Raw genomic sequence first — 17,597 nt, 5'->3', positions numbered from 1 at the left:
ACGTGACAACATTTGGGTAAAATTCTGCACATTCAACCAGAGTGCTCGAGGTACTGTGCTTGTCTTACTTTTCCTGCATATTAGATTTTCTCCAGTCCATTTTCTTCCTATGCTTTTATTTTGTCCTCCCTTTGTAAAGACTGCCACAGAAAGGAACATATCACCGTTTATGAAATATTTAATGATGTATGAAATATTTAATAATTCTAATGTCGTGGAATTAATCACCATCACTACTTGAATTCATGGGAGAAGGGAAGGAAAAGAGTGAGAGTGACCACAAAGAGCAAGTCATAGCTCATCTATTAGGACATCTGCACTGAATCAAGTCCTGCAGATATCTCTTTGTTTTTGCCAAGTACAACAGAAATCCAGGAAAACACATCTAGAAAAAAAAATACTAGCCCTTGTGTATCTTGCATTGGTACAGCATCTGAATTTCCTACACGCTGCAGCTTAGGTGTATGTCTGGAGCTGCACCCTTTGATATCTTCAGCCATGGGTTATCTCCCCCAGGGGCTGGAGATGCAGTGCCTAATGTTTGCCATCCTACAAGTTCTCCTCTAAGTTGTCATTTATACAACAACGAAGTCAGCAGAACAGTCAGGCTTAGCTGGGATTTCAGTATTTCTCTGAACTAGAAATTGCTAACCATACTTAACAGCTACTGGTTATAAATTACTGAAATGTCAGATAAGGAGGAAAAGGCTGCTATAAAAATGCACAGGAAAAAAAGCAACATTACCTTTCCAGTGAGCTGAAATGCCTAAAATGACATGAAAAGCATCCCATCCTCCCTTAGACCATTGGTTGGATACTGTTCATATTGCCATTTCTGCAATACATTTGCATAGTCTGGACTAAGCTGGACAAAACTTTATTATGCTGATATTAAAATAGGCATAATCCGTAGTGCTGTGCCCTTGTCTATATTCTTTAATGCCTTGAAAATCTAAGGCAACATTATACCACAACTGCAGTGTTTTGAAAACATCACATCAAGCCTTTCATAGCCACATTTGCTGCTCTCTGTATTGTGGTACACAAAAGAGCACAGTGGCAATAAGGAGATCTGGCCTTTTCTAGCTACTGTCATTTCAGCTCACCAGGAATTTGGACCAAGAACGTATTGATTTCATATTAAAAATAGATCTATTTAGAAAAGACTTGTATCTTGGTCGTTGATAGATTCATTTTCCTGGATATACTGGAGAATGTCCACTTGGTTCATTGTTTGAATGTTGTCTTCCTTTGGCTTTGCCAGCGGAGGTAAATTTGTGTCTCTGGGGAAAACTGCTGTCTTCTGAGGCAGTGGTGGTTTTGGTGGTACCTTAGGTTTTGGTTTGGAGGTTAATTTCAAGAGTTTTTCTAAATCATCTTCAACTCTGGAATGAAAAGAAAACACCAGAAGCTCCTCAGTGACACAGCTTGGGAATTTCTGAACTGCTTGTTTGTTTTCAGTGTTGACAGTGGTTTCTTTAGTGATTTTTTAATTCATCGTGAAAACTAATTTATTTTACAGCATGATTTCAAACTAAAAACAATTTGAAATTATGCAGATAATCAGCTCTGTAATGACTAGCTACAAAAGTGAAATCCCAGATACAATGCATACCTCATATATGCTTATGAAATACAAGATTTGCAAAAGGCTCTGCCCTTATTGCAGCATATAAGAAACAAAAGAAAGTTTAAGTGTAAGAAGCGCAAGCAAAAACTTACTCAGGGGACCAGGAGGAACATCAGGTTTGTAGTATGACAGCATCTCCATGTTGGATCCCAGCTCTAGTGGGAGACGCTTACTCTATGACTGCAGTAAAATGATCTAGCTGCTTAATTGTTTACAAGCACTGATACAAGAACTGTTTTTACCAAACTTCAACATCAACTGAAACAGCCCATTAAGAAGCTGTTAACACTGCCAGCAACTCCTTCTGCCACAGCCTAAGATAGGGTAGCCCAACAGGTATGAACTGTGAGATGAAATTAAGGTACACAAGTTAATCCAACGGGACTGAAATTTTCTTCCGTGCTCAAGTTCCCATCAAGTAGTTTTACTTAGTTCATTCTTACAGGACTTGTGAGGATAAGAAAGTCTTGTCCAGTGAACCTTAAATGAGAAAGGAGTCTGCTGTCCCTGTGCAGCCCATCCTCTCTCCTGCAGGAGATGGCACAGGAGGTGGCACAGTCTTCCCAGCAGGGAGGATGAGCTGTCTGCTGTTTGTGACAGCTTCTCAAAGTCAGATCTTTCTGTAACTCTCATATAAAACCAAAAATTGTCAGTTTAAACCAAAGCTAACCTGTAAAATCAACTGCCTGGACACTAATATATATATATGTATATATATATGAAATACCTAACCAAACAAACTGATGGATTGAGCACAGACACTGTCCCAGACTCCACACCATGAGCTCTACACAGTGCACTTTGTATTCCATGTGCTTCTGCTGTTATCTCAGATTTCAGCCTTCAAGTAATTCCGGAGATTTTATTCTGTTTTAATTTCATAATGTGATTTATGATGTCTGTTGGGTTTCATGACTCCCTGTGGGTGTTATATCCCAACCTAACTTCAAAAACACTTTGTGAGTATCTTGCTTCCTTCTGAATCCTTCATCTACAGAGAAGAAATTAATTTCATTTAAGCCCAGATATTTGCTGCAAACTGTGATATCCAGAAGATATCACACCTGTGATCACACTGCCAAGACATGTTCTTGTTCCCTATGCTGCATAATAAACAAAACGTGTTAGGGCTGGTATTTTTTAAGCCTACTTCTCTTTAGCTAATCTGATGCCTCCCAAGTTGGCATAAACAAATACTGAATGAATCAGAGTCCATGTCATAAGTTTTGGTCAGAAACAACAGAAACCATAATAATCAAATGAACAATGCAGACATACACATATACAGATCATAAGAAGCCAGCATGATTTTGAACCAGCTGCAGTACTTAAGCAGGGGAGCTGATCTGCCAAGCAGGGGCAGCAGTAGACACAGCTAATTAACCTGATCAGAAGTCACAGCTTGCTGAATTATCTACTCCTTTGTGGCTCTATATTAATTTTTGTGCTAACCACAGCAACAAAACCACAGTCATAAAATACCTCCAAAAGATGCGGCTGTGATATTTTTTTTCTTGCCATGTTGTTGGCAATATACTTTCTGGTCACCAGTTCTGTAGATCTGATTTTTCAGACTGGAAACTGATTGTGTAAAGCTCTTTTGTCCTGGATTTTTGAAAGAACTCTTTAAGAGTGAGAAATCTTCCACAGAGGACACGGCAGATAATGTGATCTTTGTTTCAAAACCTGCTTTTCATGCTGCAGCATTAGGCAAACTGTTTCATCCGCTGCCTTTTCATCATGTGAGACACAACTGTCTTTGGAAAACTAAAGAGGTAAAATGCAAAATGCCTCAGGCAGAGATAGAAACAAGGACTCCTACTTCTTGAGAAGCAAATGAATTGTTACAGCGCGTAACTACCACCATATTTAACTCCAGGCAAGAAGGAGGTAGAAGAGAAAAATCAAGCAAATAGTCTGAAATAGCAAGCAGATTAAAGGAAGAACCTTCCTGCTTCCATCCCCCACTTTGTTATGGACAATCAGGTACAGAATCCATGTAATTAATCATTCTCTAATTAGTCTCTCTCTCTTTTTTTTTTTTAATTTTATTTTCAATGGAAAAGCAGCACCACATTGTTTAAAATTCCTGCCATACTGTTGTGCTGATTCACAGACTTTTTTTTGGTGGAAAATCTCATTGTTTCCAGACAGAAAGCAATCAAAACCTCTATTAAAGAAAGACTGACACAAAGCCCTATGGTATAATTGCCAGCATGCAGACTTCAAGGGAGGAAAGGATTTCTGAGCTGCAGACAGAGATATAGGTGCCATCAGAATATCAGCATTTTAGATGTCACTTCTCTTAACTTTCATTCTGTCTGTCTGGACAAAACTTCTGGGACAAGAACAACAATGTGTGCATGCAGCATCCAGCACGATGAGAGCAGTGACCTCCTCAGCCTGCCAGGAATGCTCTAATGAGGAGAATTAGTAATGAAAGCAACAAAGACTGCCATAATTTGCTAAAGTATCCAAAAGGATCAGTCTTGAAGCTGTGTTATGCACCACAGCTCTTGCAGAACAGACCTTTTATCTTTCTGTATCTAACCATCATTATTCTGTCTGGAGTTAATTCTGTGCACAACAGATTCTTTAGTTAAGTAATGGAGGAGAGATGTTAATATCACAGTTTTGATAAAGGCTTTGAAGTACCTGTTGGCCATTACATCTACAATGGGCAACAGAGAGAGTAATGCCTATGGAAATCATGTAGGATGAGTTAACAACAGGAGGGGACAGCACAGGGGGTGTGTAGGAGGAATTCTCCACCTGCACATGCCTTCACTTACGGTCAATTCCAGGTAAGTTCATATTGGTACTTTAAACAGTGTCAGGAGGTATATCTGGAACCTAAGTGCCTGCACTGCTGAACTGTTAGAAAACCCCCCAGCACGGTTTTGGTCTGGGTTAGATTAGCCCTCTTCCAAAAAGCTTCCAGGCATAACTCATGAGCAGGCAAAGGACAGGGACCATTCCCAGCAGCAGCTGCAAGCAGTCTCTTTGTTCCAGAACTGATGAGTCTTAACAGCATGGATGCAGCCTGATGGTGCTGCTTGCCCTAGGGCCAGAGAACAGGCTCATTAGCACACCTAAGTCCTACACTTATATACTCAGAAGCTCCCTGAGGATAACAGCCTACTGGTTCAGTCACTCAACCAAGAAAGAAGACAACTGTTTTTACAATCTGAACCAAAGAGCTGGTTCAGTTTTTCCCTATCCTGAACAAGTTCAAACTTTTTTTTCCTTGCTTCTCTAGAAAGTTCCCTTGTCAGAAACCTATGGCATAGGATGGTTTATATTTCCCTGGGTGAAGATGGCTGTCAACAATGCAAGTGCTCTGGGGCAAAATGTTTGAAATCTGCTGACTCTTGAACCTAGCAAAAAGATCTCTTGCTATACTAAGATCAACTAGGAATCTAGGTCACTACTCTGCTTTATTTCATACAACCCACACATGTAACTAAGTGTGGGGCAAGAATTAATGTTTTCTATCTAGCAACAGCCATTCTACTCTGTTGGCCAAGTTTACTTGGTAGCTCTTTCACTGTTGGTAGGTAGCATTATAATACATTACAGGAAAAATGGTACAACAAAATAAATGCTTCAAAACCATTACAGAAAGTGTTCTTGGGCAGCAAAGAAAATCCATCAAAACGGGGGGAAAAATGAGTATTTATTTTTTTACTGAAAGCTACTGCAGCCAGATAAAGATTATTTCCCCAACAATCAGATCCCAACAAGCCATGGAAATTGCCCTGGAGTGGTCAGGAAATCTGAGTCTCTTGTTGCAGCCTCCTCTACCACCTGCCCACAAGCCAAACAATCCTCTGCCTAAGGATCTAGATTAAAGCCCCCTAGGTTTTCAAAGCTTTTCCACCTGTGGTACAGCTCTCATACCCTTAGTACAGTGAAAAAGTATTTCACATGATATGTAGCTGGAGATGGTGTTCCATATGACTTCTGGTTCGTCTTAAGATGCTGCCCTTTGAATTCAGCACCTGCTGCTGAATGAAGAACAGACAAACTCTGCTTTAAGGATGGAGAGAGTTTCCTGACAAACCATAACCTAACAAACCTGCTCAGGAAGCTATACAGACTGAATGGTGTTTATAAATGGCCAATGTTAGGATGTGGTTTCAAAAGCACCTTCAACTTCTAACAATATCATGCTCCGGAAAGAGCACTTGCATCACTTGCTGCTAAAAATAGAGATTAGCTTGTAAATACAGACAACATTTATCTTTTAAGGGCATGGACTGGATAAGGCAGCTCTAGCACAAAAGTAAGAGCAGGATGGTCCCTAGATGACACTATTCTCAGCACCAGAAAAAGACAAATCTCATGCTGACAGCTGCTTCCTTCCATCTCAACTCCTTATTCATTATCAAAGGTGAAGCAAATTAAATCTCCCCTAAAAGGTTGCTCAGACAACTCTGTTAATTATTTCAGGCTAAGATCTGTGGCAATTTATGTAATTCTGCGGGCCAGAGAAATTCTTCAACATTCAGAGGATCAATTTTAGCACTGGTTTTTCACAAAAATTGATCCACCGCACCAGGCAGGCATGATTTAGATTAATGAGGCAGAAGAAGCCAGCTGAAAACTTATTTTGCACTTCCATGGCTGCTGGGTAGACAAGAGATGAGGAAACAAGATGGCATGAGAAACCATGATGTAAGAGTTTGCAGGGCACTGTCTTCTGTAGCAGCTGACTTCTATCTCTAGCTTAAATAGAAGTCATACTTGAGGGGGAAATTTGAGAATGGTGGAAAAAGGCTCAACACATCCAGAAGGAATCATCATATAGTGTGGTGTGACCTGAGGAACGAGAGGAGAAGCATAATCCTAAATCCCTTTCGGAGGGTGATCCTTCTAACATCTGAGAAAGGGTTGTTCAGTTACCCTTTCCATTTACTTCAGTGGGCCACACTATACCTTGAAAGAACTGAAAGCAATGGAAACCTGGACCTGCTGGAGGTGTTTGGGTTCCTCTGTATCTCTGCAGAGATTAGCCAAAAAGATGTGGTTACCTACTCCTCTCTTTTGCAAAGCACATCCCATGAAGGACATGCCTTTCTCCCGCGAAGGCATGTCTGGTATTTGATCTTGCTGGTTCCTACTACAGCAATTTACCTCTTCTTCATACAAGTTTGTACCTCACTGAAGTATTATGGCAGACCTAAGGGTAGGAAAGTGTGCCTTCCTCTATGATGAATGAGGTAGCTCACCTCACTTCTCCATCACTATCACATGATGTCTGTTGGTCAGAAGAGAAATAAGGAACCAGAAGATGCTGGTCAGTGGACAGGAAGAGGGAAGATATTTGTTTGAAGGGATGTGGGTGTTCTGCCATAAAAAAAAACCCAACAACAACAAATCCTTTCATAACACTTGCAAAGCATTTGGCCTTTCTCAAACTTCAACACCCCTTAAAGTGCATAATTCTACTTAAAATAGTAATTCTTTTATTTGAGCAGGCATCCAGAGAGAGAACACAGTCTTCCATCTGCAATGAGAGCATTCATCATATTCTCTTCTCCCTTATGTTGTGACATGCAGAGCCCACACGCATTTTGCAGGCTCATTTGTCTCTATAACAGTCTCCTCAGAAGTTTCAAGTCATTGCTGGGGGAGATTCACTGTTGTACATGCAATGCTGTGTTGGTACTGCTACTGCAACTGCAACTGCTCAAGTATTGTGAAGGTCACAAAAGACTTGATTTCTCCTGTGTGCTGATCACAAAGGACTAGACTGATCCTGTGTTCTGCTCTGAACATCATCTTTTTTCCATCATAGAATCACAGAATCATAGGGGTTGGAAGGGACCTCAAGAGTTCATCGAGTCCAACCCCCCTGCCAAAGCAGGTTCCCTACACCAGGTCACACAGGTAGGTGTCCAGGCAGGTCTTGAATATCTCCTGAGAAGTATGTTCCACAACCCCCCTGGGCAGCCTGTGCCAGTGCTCCATCACCCTCACCATCTCTCCTTTGTAAGGAGAAGGTTCTGCCCTACTCTGCCTTACGCAGTGCTCTCCTTTTCTGCCCATCATTCACTGGAAAATACATTTTCTAGTAAGACGAACACTTTCAGACCTATCACACATACATGAGTAGACTATGTGGTACATGTGGATGTGCACTACAGAAGTCAAGAGTTACCATATCTGCATTATTCTGTGTACAGTGAACATGTTTAAGGTTTCTGGACCTACCAGACTCTATGATGTACATGTAACACTGTGAACTAGGTTTATCGGGGCAATTTCAGAGTGTTAGGCACCTAAACAGGACAACAGATCCTGACCAACTTGCTTGTACCTCTAGCCCAGTGAGGAGTTGCCTCTAAATTCCTGTAGGAAATTGGACAGCAGGCAAGATTTTCTTCTTCATTACATGTGTTTGTTTCCAGTTGGATCTTGATGACTTGACAACTACTGAAAGCACTGGGACAATTCACAAATAAAAGAAAACAACTGGAATTTAAAAGAAATGGAATCTTTTCCCATGGCTTTTAGCTATCATCTGGGTGTGCTGCTAACACTGATGACCCTGAACTGCTCTGAAAACAGTCTATTGGTCTTGGAGTAGACTTCAGAGACCTTTCTTCACCACAGAGGAAGAGAAAACATACAATTCAAAGGACGTTAACATGGCAATTGGAGAAACTCTTTCCATTAGCAAATAATGAATACAATGATTGCATTAAAATAGGCACTTCCAGCCACACAAGCTATCTGAATGCATGCTGAGATGGCTAGCAGAAGAGAAAGCAAACATGAAAACACTGCAAGCACAAAATGCTTGCTTCCAGTGTACAACAGTACTGAATTAGGTCATGTCCTTCCCCATCAACTTTCATAAACATCAAGTGGGCTGCCAGGATATAATGTGAGATGGCACCTAACCCAATTTAACCTCTGTTTAAATTAAGCCAGATATTAGTGCTGAAATAGTTAGCACTTTAGCATGGGTAAAAAGCAGTACTGCAAAATTATCTACTTCAGGAGTGGAAAACACTGCTTTTCTCCCTTGAGTTTAGTACCTACTGTTGAAATCATACATCCTAACAGAAGTTTGCTGTCAAGAACTGGTGCTTGAAACAGGTTGGCTTCATCATTCAGATGCTGGCCTGAGATCCAGACAGTGTGAATTTGACTCTTTATTGCAGTACATACTCCCTGGCAATGCTGGTCTTTTGGAGCACTGGCATCCTGCTTGGTAACTTGAAGATTACCAGCGCAAGCAAAGTAGACTTGTGAGACTCATGTCAGGAATAAAACATGTTGATGCTATGTTCCTGTGCCACATTAACAAGGGAGCAGGAAAGTGTAAGAGCAAGTACATATATTCTTCCTGTAACTATAGGCCCAGTCCTCTGGTCCTCTAGATTAAAAATTCAATACAGTGGTATCGATTTTGATGAGAAGCTTACACAGTTGTGGTGACAGGCACAGGATTTTTCTTGGAAGTGCACATGGAGGTCTGAGAGCTACCAGCAGAAAATCATTTCCTATTGTGTCAAGAGGACAGAGGAAAGAGCGCCACTGATTTCAGCTCACTAAAGCAGAATTCCTCCTTTTTTTTTCTGGGTGTTAATCCCGAGACAGTTTTTTGCTTTCTGTACTTGAAGTTATTTTTAACCCCTGTGTACCACTCACAGAACGCAGAAGTGTCGTGTTAGAAAACAGATACCTTAGCAGTTCCTCAGTGTCCTCCTCAGGACCTGTGTTTGGAAAGTGCTCCCTTTCCTCACAGGCAGCTGGCAACAGCAGTGAGTCACCCAATCTAACCACTCCACCGAGGTCTGGATCTTCAAATAATTTCACATCTGGAAAGGGGAACCAGTAAAAGATGTTGTTTAAATTGTACTACACAGAACAAGAACCACATTAATGCTAATTAAGGAATCTGAATAAGGGAATGAAAAAAAAAAGATCATATAGACATTTCCTTTTATACAATTATTTCCAATCCACAAAGTTCTAGGAAACACATCAGTAATATGTTGTGTTCCCAGGACTTGGGGTAAATCTGCTTTTCTTCTTGCACATAGGTCACACTGTTCTTGCCCATATCACGACAGCCAGCTTCTGAAAATCTGTATTACCCAAATCTTAAAAAGTGAACAGCTGCAGGTCGTATTTATCCTGTTTAAATGATTCTAGATGGTTTTGCCATAGCTTTGATTTAACATTTTAACATAAAATTTGCCTTAACATTTCCAATCTAACCTGCATACTCTGCATCACTATATTTTAAAAGTCCAATCATACACATGCTTTAGACAAAAGAGACTCTATATATACAAATATAGCAAGGATTTACTCTCTTTCATCTTCTTCCTGGGACCAAGCGATGAGAAATCTTTCTCTGGGCCAAACAGTCCTTCATTTGGGTCCACTTCCTCTTCAAAAATGATTAATTTGTGCTTCTCTTCCTTGGCTGGAGGAGCAGATGCCTTCTTTGTTTTTTTAGTTCTTAAAACATGAGAGACAAGAAGATCAACTGCAATTCTTCATTTAACAAGAAAGATTTATGGCTAAGTCCCATATGCTGAAAATAGATGGATGCTGGGAAAGTATTAGAGGAAGGTTCATACACATCTGATAGTTGCTGGCAGAAACAAGATATGGAGCTGGGTAGTTAGTTAGCATGACACACTCTAACTGTACTCACACTCTGTATTCTTAGGTACTACCAAGGAATTCAATGGGAACTAGAAGATTAACTAAAAATGCCATACTGCAAAAACTATTCACTTTGAGCAGTTTTTTTTTGTTTGAGCTTCAACAATTCCATCACAGACAGACACAGAAGGGATGGCTTGAAAAACAAAGCGCAGGCTGGACACTGCACTGATCCCTTTGACCCTGCTTCCAGTCACTGACTCTGGGTTTGATGTATACATACTACTTTCATCACAGTGTCAGCCATTTTATGAGAACACCCTCTAAGGAGAGATGGTACAGAGTCTACATCACCTTTAGGCTGAAGCATGTGGGGATTGGAAGACAGTTTTTGGATAGGCTGCAATTTGCAGAATTTACAGGTGCCATTCAGTGCTTTCTCAAAAAAAGGGTAGGATTAACTTCCTCTAAATTCAGCCTTCTAAAAGTTGGACAGTGAAACAAAACTAGTTTTAAGGCTTCTTCTCTACTCAATGGAAAGAGATGGTCATTCCCACAGGACAACGAATCCCATCTCCTTTCAACACTGACATGTGAATACAGTAAATCTCTGCAGATCTCCCCCTCCCTTCCCACTGGACACAGGAGGAGGATGAAGACTGCTCTGGATTAGAAGTATCGTTTGAACATTGTTTAAACAAGGACAGGAGCAAAAACCACGCATCTAATGCTCTCATATATAGCAGTTACATTCCACTAGCCATTGCAAGGCAGCATTCAAGTAGGGCAGCTTAAGAAAATTTGAAGAACAAAAACGTTTGGATGAAAAGTCCAATCCAAACTAAGCTGAAACAGAATTCCTTAGGACAGCACGTCCTTCCCAAGAATTTGTCGTATTTTAGAGATCTTGATTCCTAGCATAAATGGCCTTAACACTTCTATGGTAGCCTCTTTGAGTGCCTCTTACAACGGAAGATCTGATCTTCTTTGCTGAGAAGAAAGAAGAAGGTCAGGTTTCAGCCTAGAGCAAACCCAATTATCAGCACTTAACATGCCACAGTCATCAAAACTGCAAACTAAGGTCAAAAGATTACACACACATTCCAACTCCATAAAAGAACCCTGTAAAATCCTTGTCTGAATACAGCTACACACTGAGTGCAGAGTCCAGTTACTTTCAGTTATTTCCACAAGTTTATTATCAACAAAACAGAACGTAATGGATGATGTTACTCTGCTACCATCACTTCGTCTCCTGGCAACAAGAAAGGCCACACTTCAGAGGCCTAAGAACAAGCCTCATGTAGAACTGAAATACAGACTTATTTGGAAATACAGCCCGACAATATACTAAAGGTATCTGCAGTTGACAGTGATAGTGTGCTGATCTATTTAAAGTACAACCCCCTTCCTTTTTTAAACACTTCAATGCCTTTGCTTTTTTGCATGTATACTCATTATGGATATGCCTTGAGTAACTTCTGAGTTTGAGCTGTTTTTGAAAAGTGGGGTCCAAGCGCTTGTCTCAAACTGAAGCATTTGTGAAAGAGCCTTCTTACAAAAATGTACAAAAACTAAAGTAATATGACCTACAAGGCAGACAGCTTCCAGTAGAGATTTCCACATAAAATTATTGCTTTATTAACTGTGGCAAGAAATCTATCACTCAAATGAGCTTAAACATGAAAGGAAAGGGTAAAAAATGAGATTAGTTATATAGAACAGAAGCAGAAGAACAGTAAAAACGAGTTGTAGAGAGCTGGCCAATTAAAAGTAGAATTAGTAGACACAAAACAATCCAATCTACTGGGGACAGAACAATCTTTGCAGATGTTGTGCCTTGCACTGTATTCTTTGAAGTGACTGACAACATAGATGAACATCTGCAGCCAGTGGAGTACCAAAAAGCATTCGTTGAGATACCTTGTCCATGCTGAGTGTGACCACAGCTCTCCTGATGCCTAACAGCCTCTTAAGCCACAGGTACTTACACATGAGTCAACACATGTTCAAGCAACAGCTCTTCACTCCACTGAGGTTAGCAAGGAAGATCTCAACAGTAAGCTGATGTATTTGCAGCAAAGAGTGTCAGCATGGTGGGAAACATCAAGGGAAGGACAGAGAACCATCAAACAACATAATAAGGAGTAAGACATAAAACAGAATGAATTGGACTCATAGGCCTTAGCAATAGCCCTCTGTTGAGTCTAGCCATCAGACCAGACAATGGACACTGTCTTGCTTTCTATTTTGCCAAAGGACTCCACTGACAGTTACAGGGCACAGGGCCAAACCCACAGGGCCCAACCACTAGCAGCAGAAACACGAAGAAGTTGTTTTTCTGCCTCCAAGTCATTTCCCCTCAGTGCCCTTCTCAGGAAGCCACAGCTGGACTGCCAAGTCATTCCAGCATATCCATACAGGGACTCTGTGGAGGTCAGCCTCAAATTGGGAAACAAGATTCCCACGGTTCTGCATTTAGCTGTGCCCATCCAGGCTGTATGCTATAAGCAGAGGTTAACAGATGAGAAAGGGTGTGTGAGAAGCTTCTGAGTCTGTCCGAGGCTCTGCCTTCACAATCAGCTTCAGCTGGCCCGAGTGTGTGTTGCAAGAGGTGGCTCTGCCTGCCCACGTGTTGGTGATGAACCTACGTGCTGGTGGGAACACACAGGAGGAGCTGCAAGGATGGCTACCTAGATGCTCATGGTACTCCCAACCTTAGACATTTGGAACTACCTGAATCCAGCTGGCTAAAATGACCCATGCATTGCTATTTCTACATTGCTGGAACAAGTGAACGATGGAAAAATCACTGTAGTTAACTTTAAGAATCTTAACGACTACCAAACCAGTGGTAAACCTTCATCGAACTGAAGAGATTTCTGGAACCATGCTTACTTCCCCAACTGGATGCTCTACTTTCTATACACAAAGCACCACAAGACTTCTTCTAGTAACACTGCAGTCTTATGCCTTGAGCTCAAAGTGTCTCATAAGTAAAAGTATGCAAAGATTCATCTCTGAACTGATGTGGACCAAACCCCAAAATTAGGGAATGTGAATGCTCCTAGTCATGTTATCAGTACACTTGAAAATCCAGCTGAGACTCCTGGCCCCTCAGGTCATCTGTGAAAATGTCAGCACAACTCCAGATGCAGGAGATACTCACTTTCAAAAGTAGCCCATATTTTTCAGAGCAGTTCTTTTTACAGACACAATGTAGGTCACTTGTTTGGCAGCCTCTCCTTCTCACTGGCACATCAATAATGCAGAAAAGCTTTCTGGTCAGCTGCAGAGAACAGCAATGTGGATGACTAAGACACTCCATGTGCAATTGCTGTTTTGAAATGCTGGATCTCCACGCCTAACTCCTGGAGACACACAGCTTAGATCACAGAGCTGGGCTCTGTAACTCCGCACAGCTGCTCTGGTTGGCACACAAGTCCCTAACCTGTTCTCACTACTGAGTTAAAATATATGCAATACTTATACTTACTTGGCATACTTATCATTCTGTGCATTCAAAGTAAGTGTAATCTAGTATACAGACAGACAAAAATGCTCTGAACTTACTTTCCTGAAAATATGACTATTTGTTTTTTACAGGAATAAGATTATGCTCCAGGAAAGGAATGTTACATGTAAAATAAATAAATAAATAAATAAATAGAGATAAAAAAAGGTTTATTCAAAATACACACACTCATACTTCAGGAATCCAGGAGATTTCACAAGGAAAGAGCTCAGTGACATAAATGCACTCCAGCTCCCAAACATCAGAACCAACGATCTCCTGCTAAAGCAACAGCAATGTTAGCACATCTTCTTGAAAACCATTTCTAGGAAAACAAAGATCCTATACACTAGCTTACCCAGAAAACAAAATGTCATCTGCTGCTTTCCTTTCATTCAGCATGCTCATTTTCTGTAGCTCCCTGATAATACCAGACAGGACAAAAGGGGTCATTCTCATCCACTTTGGGCAAGGGATGCAGCACAGAAACTTGAGGGCAGCTAGCTCAGCACAGCCTGGCATGAAGCATTAAGCAACCGTGACAAGTGCTGGCCGCAGGGATATTTCAGCTCACACAGGAATTTTCTTCTTGTAGGCATTGTAGTGACTTACAGTGCTTCAAATGGCCCTGTCATGTCCCAAAAGAAGATAATGTTTAATAGATGGAGCAAATCTCCTATTAGAAATTATGTGGAAGAAGAGCATTAAATTGCAGGGGAAGTTGCTCCTGCTCCATACCCTGGATTAGGCAAGCTTCAGGCTACTGTTCCAGCAGAGCAACAGACAGAAAGGAAGCATGAAAGACTACATCTTCAGCTCCCATCTAGGGACCTGCTTTTGAGAAGAGAGTTTTCCAAGGGCACTGCAGCCAGGAGAACCTATTCTTCAAATAAAAGAAGCCACACAGTTTTTACAGTCTGTCCTTATGCTTTCTGGTGATACTCTTTTTCAATGTAATTCAAAAATGGGCAATAAGATTAGATTGACAACTTTTGTTTAGTGCACAGCTTATAAGGAAATATCATAATATAGAAGCACCTCCTACAAAGTTTTAATCTAATAACTAATTAATAAAACTCCCAGGCACTGCTATGACCAGCTAGGGAGCAAGGGCTACACAATGAATTGCAAAGGAAAATATAGTATCATTTTCATTCGATCTTCTAGACTAATCCAGGATGTGTGACTTGTTGAAACAAGTTAAGGACAACAACAAAAAACCCCCAAGTTTTAAATATAATTATGACCAAACTAAACCTCAGCAAGGCCACTGGTTCAGAACAAGACAACCATAATCCTGGTGGATGACAGGTTGGCCATGAGTGTGCCCTGGTGGCCAAGAAGACCAATGCAATCCTGGGGTGTGTTAGAAAGAGCGTGGCCAGCAGGTCAAGGGAGGTGATCCTCCCCCTCTACACTGCCCTGATGAGGCCTCACCTGGAGTACTGTGTCCGGTTCTGGGCTCCCCGGTACAAAAAAGACAGGGATCTCCTGGAAAGAGTCCAGCAGAGAGCTACAAAGATGATGAAGGACATGGAACACCTCCCTTATGAGGAGAGGCTGAGAGACCTGGGTCTCTTCAGCCTTGAGAAAAGAAGACTCAGAGAGATCTGATCCACGTCTATAAATATCTAAGGAGCAGGAGGCAAAGGATTTGATTTAGTAGTTGGGTAGGGATAGTGATAGGAGGATGGTTGGACTAGATGATCTTGTAGGTCCTTTCCAACCTTATGAACCTATGAACCCATGAACCTAAAAGGGACGAGGCTGAACTCTTCTCAGCAGTGTGTGGTGATAGGATGAGGGGAAATGGCCACAAACTGAAGCATAGGAAGTTCTCCAAAAATGTGCATAGGAACTTCTTCACAGTGCAGTGACAGAGCACTGGCACAGCTACACAGAGAGATGGTGGGGTCTCCTTCTCTGAAGATGTTCCAGACCCGCCTGGACGCCTACCTGTGCAACCTGGGCTAGGGAGCTGCTTTGGCAGGGGGTTGGACTCAATGATCTCTATAAGTCCCTTTTAACCCCTACAATTCTGTGATAATAAAGCGGCTGCCAATAACATCAATAATGCTGTGAAAAAATCCAGAAATACTCATGAATATTTGGGATTTTATTTACAAAGGAGCAGAATGGCTCCTTCAGGGTTTCTGATGACAGTGAATGAGTTCTTATTCTAACATCCATGCTAATGCTGCATGTTTTCAAATATGCAATACCAGGTAGCATGCACAAACGTGTTTTGGAAAAAAAAAAAAGGGGCCAAGCATCATTCTGCACCCCTGATATACCTACTCGCCTGAGATACCTCTACATCTTAGGTGCTCAGATGTATCAGGCATGGAAGGCTGAAGCCAGAAGGCTTTCTTTTAGTAATTCCCCACTACTGAGGAGAGAAACTTGTGTCTTGCTTAGCAGCCTATGGATTACTAGAACAGCAGCAAGGCAAGAATCAGCATCAGGGCCTGGCACATACAACTTTTTTATGCCTTTAATTCTGTTTATATGCTTGGTAGGACACAATTTCAAACTGACAAAAGAAGAGACTGACTTCTTCTCTGCTTCCTCTTCCTGGTGCACCATCTCTTTTCCCTGAGCCAAGTCCTTGGAATTTCTTCCCAGTATTGCCTAATTCCCCTTGTCAACCCTTCCCAATCCATTTCTCCAAGTTCTGGTCAGTATCAGGCACTTCCTTGCTCCATCTCTAAGACCTGCAGCATTGCATTATTCTCCAGATCAACGACTGGGGCTCCTGGTCATCTGTAGTGCTCTACTGCCCTTATCTGCATCATGTACCTTTTCCAGATCTCCACTCTGGTGTACTCTTTTACTGCTTCAATTCTAAGCATTTCCATTATTGGTCAAACTAGGCTTTTGAAAAAGCCCACAGGCTGCAAGCAAAGGGGAGACAGGATTCTGCAGTGGGAAAGTGGGAAAAAAACAGGAAGGAAGGTAGGGGAAGAAAAAGGATGAAATTAAGCATAAATAACAATAGGCAATTCAGCAAAGGAACAGAAAAGGAAGAGTTTGAAGCTGATCAAAAATGATGACCAGCTGTAATTGCTGAGCACCAAAAATAAACAAGGATGTTGACAAGTTCATTTTCATGTTTAATTTTAAACAAACATAAAATCTCTCTCGAGAAAGGAAGCTTTATAAGGAAAAACTTAGGAAGAACAGTTTGGCCTTAATGAACTCTACTAGATGTTAGACTTTGATCTATCTCCTTTAAGGTGCTCCAGATCTATGTTTGCACACTATAAAAATGACACTCAACCAAAAAATCCATTCTCTTGCACTGATTAATAATTGGTATTAATCTGTAGCTCCTGAGACAGGAAATCTGTTGGCAAGTACTCTGTTGCATGCCTGTAAAGTAATGTCTACATTCAGTATAGCTCATCAATACAATGTGCCACACAACAAGAACATGACAACTGTAATGAGATCGGTCTGTCAACAACTTGCCAGTGAGTATGCATCTGTCTCATGCTCAACAGATCCAGGAGCAAGCAAGAAAAAGGGCCTGACAAATGGGGAATTTATGGTAACAAATTATCCAAAACGTGGGTGGTCACGCTGGAAATTTCTGTACTTTCTACACTTCAGCTACTTCTAAACTTCAAATTTTGGAAACAGATCGCTGGGACATTCAGAGGTCTCTGAATTTAGAGCAACAATCACCTTGAATGTTGTCACAAGAATTCTTAAAAACAGCAATTAAAAGTGACAAACGCAAACAGCAACTGTAGAAGAATTGGAGAAGTAATTGGTTTCTTCACCACTGAACTAATGAAAAAAGAAGCCAGCACACCATGG

At 41.2% G+C, this 17,597-nt stretch overlaps 1 protein-coding gene across 1 annotated transcript in view; it reads right to left on the bottom strand.

Annotated features, from left to right (window-relative positions):
* Positions 1–430: 430 nt before the first annotated feature.
* The window catches only part of HS1BP3 (HCLS1 binding protein 3), a 43,080-nt gene continuing 25,913 nt past the window's right edge, over positions 431–17,597 (bottom strand). Inside the window, exons 5-7 of the mRNA XM_065731131.1 lie at positions 9,960–10,111; positions 9,327–9,462; positions 431–1,385 (exon numbers count right to left, since the gene is read on the bottom strand). Of these exons, the coding sequence (XP_065587203.1) occupies positions 1,157–1,385; positions 9,327–9,462; positions 9,960–10,111 (517 nt within the window). The 3' untranslated portion in view covers positions 431–1,156. The remainder of the gene's footprint in view (positions 1,386–9,326; positions 9,463–9,959; positions 10,112–17,597) is intronic.

The sequence above is a fragment of the Cyrtonyx montezumae genome, unplaced genomic scaffold (assembly GCF_038088225.1).
Source record: "Cyrtonyx montezumae isolate F1298 unplaced genomic scaffold, pur_monq_1.0 scaffold_13, whole genome shotgun sequence".
Lineage (NCBI taxonomy): Eukaryota > Metazoa > Chordata > Aves > Galliformes > Odontophoridae > Cyrtonyx > Cyrtonyx montezumae.
The sequence above is the reverse complement of the archived record's forward strand: the minus strand, read 5'-3'. Positions and strand labels throughout refer to the sequence as shown.